General features: G+C 52.9%; 1 protein-coding gene across 1 annotated transcript; it reads left to right on the forward strand.

Moving 5' to 3' along the window:
- Positions 1-177: 177 nt before the first annotated feature.
- Positions 178-1848, forward strand: J4E78_006642 (uncharacterized protein; the record flags this gene model as incomplete). Its single annotated transcript, XM_049367252.1, has 3 exons — positions 178-204; positions 282-808; positions 897-1848. 3 exons carry the CDS (start codon positions 178-180, stop codon positions 1846-1848), a joined length of 1506 nt encoding a protein of 501 aa, XP_049220999.1.
- Between the last annotated feature and the right edge of the window lie 5680 nt (positions 1849-7528).

The raw sequence follows: 7528 nt of genomic DNA on the forward strand, positions 1-7528 counted from the left end.
GTGCATGCACGTAGTCGTACCTAACCTCGACGCGTCTCGAAGAAGTTACCATCCTATCCACCTTCCATCTCCACTGACGCGCTTTCATCGCGAACTTCGCTGCCGTTCATTTTCGCACACTTTGCACCATGCAACCGAACTATCAGGCACGGGGATATAATTATCCGCAACAGCACAATGCAGCTACGCCATCCCGGCGACCAGGTAAGTACCCATTGCCAACCACAGCTTCCCCAACACGCCCCATCGCACCGACCGCCTGCGCATACCTTCCGTAAAAGACGATGATTAGTAGGAACGACCTCGCTCACTTGTTTCGCAACCCAGGCCCCATTGTCCACGCTGCGCACCCGGCTGCGCAACCGCAGTACAACAACGCCAACATGCAGGCTTCGCAGCGCGCCGAAGCTGAACGCCGCGAGAAGATGCGCCGAATCGCGAAGAACCCGACCGATAAGAACATTCCCGAGGGCGTGGAAGACGTGTGCATCGGCGACGCCGTAGCCCGCTACAAGGAATTGCGCGAGGTCGAGCGCACGCTGGATGCGACCATGATGCGCAAGAAGCTGGATGTCATGGACTCAAAACACCATTCGCGCGCATCGCGCTACGGCACCATGCGCATATGGATATCAAACACCGCCGAGAACCAGCCTTGGCAGAGCACCGGCCTCGACGCAGACGCTTTCGATTTTGACGGCGAGAACAACGCGACATACCGCGTTAAGATCCAAGGCCGCCTGCTCGACGAGGACGGCGACGAAGGCCTCGAGGAGGATGAGGACGAGGAGAAGGACGCCGATGCTATGTATGTCGACCTTTTACTTGCGCCGGCGCCAGTTCGAGCGCCTGTCGGTCGGATTTTACCACGTACAGCAAAACTGACTAGCATCTAGGGATGAAGACGGAGCCGAGAAAAAGCCAGCCGCGAAGCCCAAGCAGTTCTCACACTACTTCACGTCCATCAACATCGATTTCGACCGCGCCAAGAGCTTACAACCTGACAATTTCACGCAAATCGAATGGAAACGACCCGAGAACCCCACTGCGAAGGAAGCCAACTTCAGCGAACTCGAGTTCGAGCGCAAGGGCGACGAGAACATCAACATCACGATCAACCTACAGCGGTACCAAAACCCCGAGGTCTTTCGCCTGAGCAAACCTCTCGCCGAGCTGCTTGACACCGATGAGGAGGATCGCGCTGGTGTCCTCATGGGCATCTGGGAATACGCGAGGTCGCAACACCTACAACAAGAAGACGACGAGCGCAAGTTTGCGTGCGACGCGAGGCTGAAGGCCCTGTTCGGTGGCCAGGACCACTTCTTCTTCCCGAACCTGCCCCAACTCATCAAGCAACACCTCACGACTCTCCCACCAATCCAACTACAATATACGATCCGTGTGGACAAGGATTACATCTCGCCCGCTGCCGACTCTGGCAAGACCCCCTCCGAACCGACTGTGTACGACGTCCAGGTAGCACTCGAGGACCCGATGCAGCCGCTGTTCCAAGACATCCTCCGCCGACCAGATAGCATACAGACCCTGCAAGAGATCCAGAAGATTGACGAGCAGCTCGTGCTGTTGATGGGTGCAATCGGACAGTCGAAGGCGAAACACGCCTTCTTCACCAGCATGTCCAAGGACCCCGTGGCCTTTTTCAAGCGCTGGTTGTCCAGCCAGAAGCGCGACCTGGAAGTGCTACTCGGCGAGGCCACACGAGGTGGCGGCGAAGACGTGTCTGGCGAGGAATGGCGACGAGGCGGAGCTGATGGCGTATGGGGCAGTGAAGTCGCAAAGGAGAGCGTGGCCTTGTGGCTCGCCAGGTCCAGCATCAAGCCTCATTAGGTAGAGGCCTTGGAAACTCAGGCCTTGGAAGTTCAGGTCTTGGAAACTGAGACTTTGAAAAAATAGGAGCTTGATGGCTTGCTGCTTTATTGGTTTTCTTGCTAGGTGGTAGGAGTTTGCGCTCGTGTTATGGAGAGCCGCGTGAAAAGACGGCGTTCATATTCGATACCCAACGATTAGTTCCTTCCTCTCAGCTTCGACCTGCAATGTGACTTCCAAGGTTGAGACAATGCGGCTTAGTTTCGACCGGAAGCAGCTAGCGGGGTTAGTCATCGATCTCCCGCCTTCCTGATGCCAGAGTGGTATTCTGTGTATCTGGTACCTCTGCGGCACGAATCAAATCAGCGACATTTACCCGGCATCTGTTGTAGTGCCCGCTCGCTTCTTAACACAGCCGACGATGCTGTTGCCAATCCATACCTAGGTATCCTGCTGTCACCCGTTCAGTCGCGGTCTTCCGTCCTATCAACTACGAACCCAGAAGGCACGATGCATAGCAACAAAGGTTGGCCAATTTGTCGAAGCATACTAGAGGCACGTTTAGCGCTTCAAGGCCGCGTTCAGATACCACGAGGCTGAAGTATGGCGGCAATATGTGGATTGTCCAATGACAAGCCCTGACAAAATCAGTATGCCTCCAGCTCTTCTCAGCCTTGTGCCATGCCGCATGCAGACCTTCACACATCGTCTCGATCATATCGCAGAATCTTCCTGCAGATAGCAACTTTCCGGCAGTCTAAGGTGGATGTATAGAACCCCGTCACTATGCCTCCAGCTCCCGTCGTCGTTGTTGTAAGTACGATACTGTGAGGACGCTTCCACGACGTTCCTAGCTCGAAGGTCATCCACCAACCTCCGCGAACTATGACCGCTCCACCGGAAATCAACCATGCGCCAGACTCGCTTCAGCCACGCGCCGCCACTGGAAATAGTCTTAGCGATGGCGCAATCATGGGAATCATGATAGGAAGCATCTTTGGTCTACTTCTCCTCGCCACCTTCTGGACGTGTCTTCTTGGGAGCCCACTCGCTGGGATCTAGTATAACAGATCTTTCGGCAGAAGCTATTCCGCCTGTCACAACAACGTGAACGGGCTCTTCACCAATCAAAGGCAAAGGGTGATGCTTAGACCAGCTTGGAACAGTCGAACTTATCAACTTTGGTGCGGTTGTACCATTGAACCAGCCCTCAATCAGATGAGATCACGACATCGCAATAACCTTTTCATGAAGTTCTCACGCCTGGACAGATAGCGGCGCGAGGGGCTTTTCTTCGCAAGCATTACCGCTTTCATTACCACCCAGCGTGTCGGCAGCGGCGAAGGCTTCAGTCTCCCCTACAGTATCAACCGTAATAAGCACTGATACGGCATTCCCATGCCCTCTATGCCACCTTAGCTTTCGGACGCTAGGCTTGAGAAAGTACGTAGTCTAGATGCATAAGCAGTCATGACGTTCAGGCTAACAAGAGTCTTGTCAGAAACCATCAGAATCGTGAACACAATCTCCGATACCCTTGCACGGTTTGCAGCTCAAGGTTCGAATTAGGAGCAGACCTCCAACGGCATGTGAATAAGTTCACCGATATAATACTCACGTCATTCCCACAAAACGATTCCGATGTCCAAACGTCGACTGTACGACTCCGGGAAAGACATACGCCCGAAAAGATAACTTCAAACGACATGTACGGCGTTGTGAGAAATGCAACGAGAAGTTGAAGTTGGACGGGTCAAAGGGCGACATTTGCGCTGAGGCGTACGAGCCTAGCACCTACCAAGATCTATATGCGGCCTGATGAGGCATACCAAACGTAGTGGGAGGACTTCAACTTGAGTCAATCACAGGCTCATGCTTCATCGGAGGCGCACCAACACATCCATCCGCCCACGTTGTTGAGCGCCTTTTGTATGGCTATGCGTGGGCATTGCGCGTCTCTGGAACTGTATCGCAGGGCAATTTTCCACAGAGGCGACGCGCATATATCATCTCTCATGCTATGTGCCAATAGAAGGGAGGAGATATATCATCGATCTTGATTTCATGAGGGCAATCTGCATTTGCATGATGCACAAGATGGAGTCCTTCGAGTTGGCACGATCTGCATGCGTGATTGGCTCAACTCAGTACTAGAGTATGCCTCACTCAGCCTCATGCTCTTTCTAGGTCTTTCATAATTTTAGCAGCTCCTGTTTTTAGTCTGCCTAAAATTAACTCTTCCGCTTCTACGTTACCCTCACACAGTCGAGATGGCCCCCATCAACTTCGCTGTCCGCTCCGCATTCTTGCATGCTGCGCCTTCTCGTAACAGACGAGCCTCATCTGCGACCAACAATCCTTCAGTGGTGATTGGCATCACCGTGGCTGTCACCTGTGCTGTTCTCGCTATCGGAACAGCATGTTTCTTGATATGGCGGAAGAGGACAAGGGCGGCGAAAGAACCTGAGCAATCATGGGAGCGGCCGTCGGAGCTTGAAGCAAAGCCTGAGTGGGAGTATCGTAAAATATGCGAGCTGCAAGAGTCAGAAGAGGTTCCACCTGGATACTCAGCATCTCCACAATTGGCTCCATATAGAGCGACCACGTTATTAGAGGACAACAACAGCCCCGGATGTCCCGACCAACGGATACTCATCCCTTTCCAAAAGGCTGTCCAATCACATACCCGTAATCTAAGACGAGGCGGCATCGAGCGTAGTCCCGTCAGCCGCATCTCGCGACAGCAGATCAAGAATGCGTCGACAGCCGCGGCAAGATCCGAGTCTTCCAAAGAAAAAGAATGTGATACCACGCAGGAAGTATATCCATACTATGAAAGAACTCCTCTGGAGCTGCCAGGTGTGTTTGAGTCAGTTTCATTCTGAATGCTCGCTGACGGTTCATGACAAGGCAATTTCCCAGTCTCTCGCGTCGCTCCCCCCAATCTTCGAAACAGTGATCTTTTAGAGAGGGCTCGACACCAAAATATCATACCGACTCATGTGAATCCATTTGAAGTCGAGCTTAGCCCAAATTCTGTGTATTATCCGACATCTGCCACCCCATCGAACAGGCTACACACGACGTCACCTAGGGAGGCATACACTCCGGGCACTGAGCCGCGTCAAGCCAACGAAAACACCTCGTTCGACTTCGGTTTCCCTATACCAGAAATGGAAATGCAACCCAGGGTTACGTTCCCCGATGTTGTCGAGATTCTAATGCGCCAGCCAACACCAGACAGCGATAGCATGTTAATCGATACGGAGCAAGGAGATGCTGCATCGCCATTAATCACTAATCTCGAACGATATGATTCAGACGAGGCGATGAACGTGCAGATCGATCAACCAGAGGGTTCTCATCATCATGGTAGAGTTACGACGGACGAGGTCTCCAGCGACTCCCGACATCTACGAGCAGCAGGACCGGTTCATACATTCGATACCGAATTCTCTCAGAAATCGTCCCCTCGAAGGAGAGCAGCAGGCTCTACTCTACGTCCTTTAGATACCGAGAACACCGACGCCGAGTCGGCCAGTAGCTACAACCGCATGCCCAAGGATCGCTCAAGACAAAGACGACGACCCAATCCACGTACGTTGGCACCCAAATCATCGCCTCTTGGGACTTCGAATACCGTATCCAGTCCACAATCGAGTAGATCTACTCCCGACTCAGCAAGAACAGAACAGAGTTTCGCTTCCAAAATTACTCACAGCACTTCACCAAACTCATCCATAATCACGACACAATCCCTAGGCGCCGAGTCTCCCGCCACCCCTTTTACACCCTCAGACAATCAATTGACCTGCCGAGACTGTGGACAAGTGTTCAACACTCCAGGCCAGCAAAAGTGCGTATTCCCACTACCTTCTTTACCCCAACAGGCCCGTGGCATCTCATCGACCTCATTCTAATTCCATCTCTGCAGAAAACACTACAACCGCCAACACAATCTCCGCTACGTCTGCGACATCTCTAACTGTCTGCGGCCCTTCGGGGTAAGAGCTGATCTCGAACGCCACGAACACACGGTGCATGCAGACTTGTTCCGCTCGAACAAGCGGTCTTGGTGTACCGTACCTGGTTGCCCCACGCCGAACAAGGAGTGGAAGCGTAAGGACAACTTCACTAGGCATGTCAGAAGTTGCGAAGCGAGGGCGGCGAGAGTGGCGGGAGCGACTGGAAGAAGTGGGAAAGGGAAGGAGCGAGCTTTGGATATAGACTGCGGTTAGCAGAATTTCATACTGACACGGAGATGAAAGAGGAATGGTAGATCTTGGATTCGTTAAACCTTAATCTCAGTATATTATAGCTACAAAGCACAGCATCTTCTTAGATAGCAGGCATATTATCCAGGGCGGAAACATGAACAGCGGTATCGAGATTGGACGATGCTGAGCTGTGAGATCGTAGCATGTTCGCAAACTAAGTACTGATATCGACACAAGTGGTAACCTTGAAGGAATTCGAGGAACCACGGTCTAACGCGGTTTAATAACGTATTAGACCAAAGCTGTGACCGGAAGTGGCAGTGCAATCGTGTAGACTGACCTGATTGGCATCGCTAGGCTGCAGGCTGCAAGCTGCAGGCCGCAGGACGAATGCCGTCGGGCTGAGATCTAACAGGCCTTGCGAAACAGACACCATCACCATAGACACCCCATCGTTGATGTGTGCACTACAACGGAGATGCCCTGTGTCCTACAACATCGACCGCAACTTTTGGTAGCACGCCCATTGCATCCACGCTCACGCCATCAACGGCTCTGTTGAGTTGCACATCGCGCCAGGTACGTTGCAAGGGCGCCGCCAGGTTTGGAAGCGCTTAGTCGCAGTACAGTAGATCGCTGACACCACAACGCCAGGCTTCGAGCATTCCTTCGGTCCTGCTGAAGACGCACCCTGAAATTCATTCACCAAGCAGCACGAACCTGTCTGTCTTCCCTCCAGGCGCGTCGGCCTCCTGCGCGAGATACACGACTAGGCAGACGGATAAGACAAGTTCTTGCGGACATGCACGCGCGTGTTGCAGAGAGCCACCCACGCGCATATATACGTTGCATCTGAACATCGACACAGCATTCCTGAGCTCCCATCGACCACCAGGCTGCCGGCTGCTCGACGCATGCCGTTAGTGCACTTACGCTGGCAGGTCAGATGAACTACTGCTACTCTACGTTTCTTAGCTCTCCCTGACGCTTCACTTCCATCGCGATCAGACTCGACCTGACGTGCGTGTCGTGGGCAGATACGCAGACGCCGTGATGCGCCTCTTAAAATGCTCATTCAACGGAGACTTCGAGCTAGTATCTTTCAACGATGAAAGCCCTCCTCCTTATGCCATCCTATCCCACACCTGGATCCATGATCAAGAGGTCACATACAAGGAGCTAGTGGAAGGTACCGGCCAGGAAAAGAGTGGCTACGACAAGATCCGTTTCTGTAGTGAGCGAGCAGCAGCGGATGGCTTCCAGCACTTCTGGGTCGATGCCTGCTGCATTGACAAGTCTGCTGCTGTTGAGCTCAGTACAGCGATCAACTCGATGTTCCGCTGGTATCAAGGTGCATCTAAGTGTTACGTATACCTAACGGATGTTGTTGTACCAGACGAGGTTGCTGATGCTGAGGCCTTCCCAATAACGTGGACAGAAGCTTTTCGACGCAGTAGATGGTTTACCCGGGGCTGGACGTTGCA

The sequence above is a fragment of the Alternaria triticimaculans genome (assembly GCF_023758025.1).
Source record: "Alternaria triticimaculans strain BMP 0046 chromosome Unknown scaffold_9, whole genome shotgun sequence".
Lineage (NCBI taxonomy): Eukaryota > Fungi > Ascomycota > Dothideomycetes > Pleosporales > Pleosporaceae > Alternaria > Alternaria triticimaculans.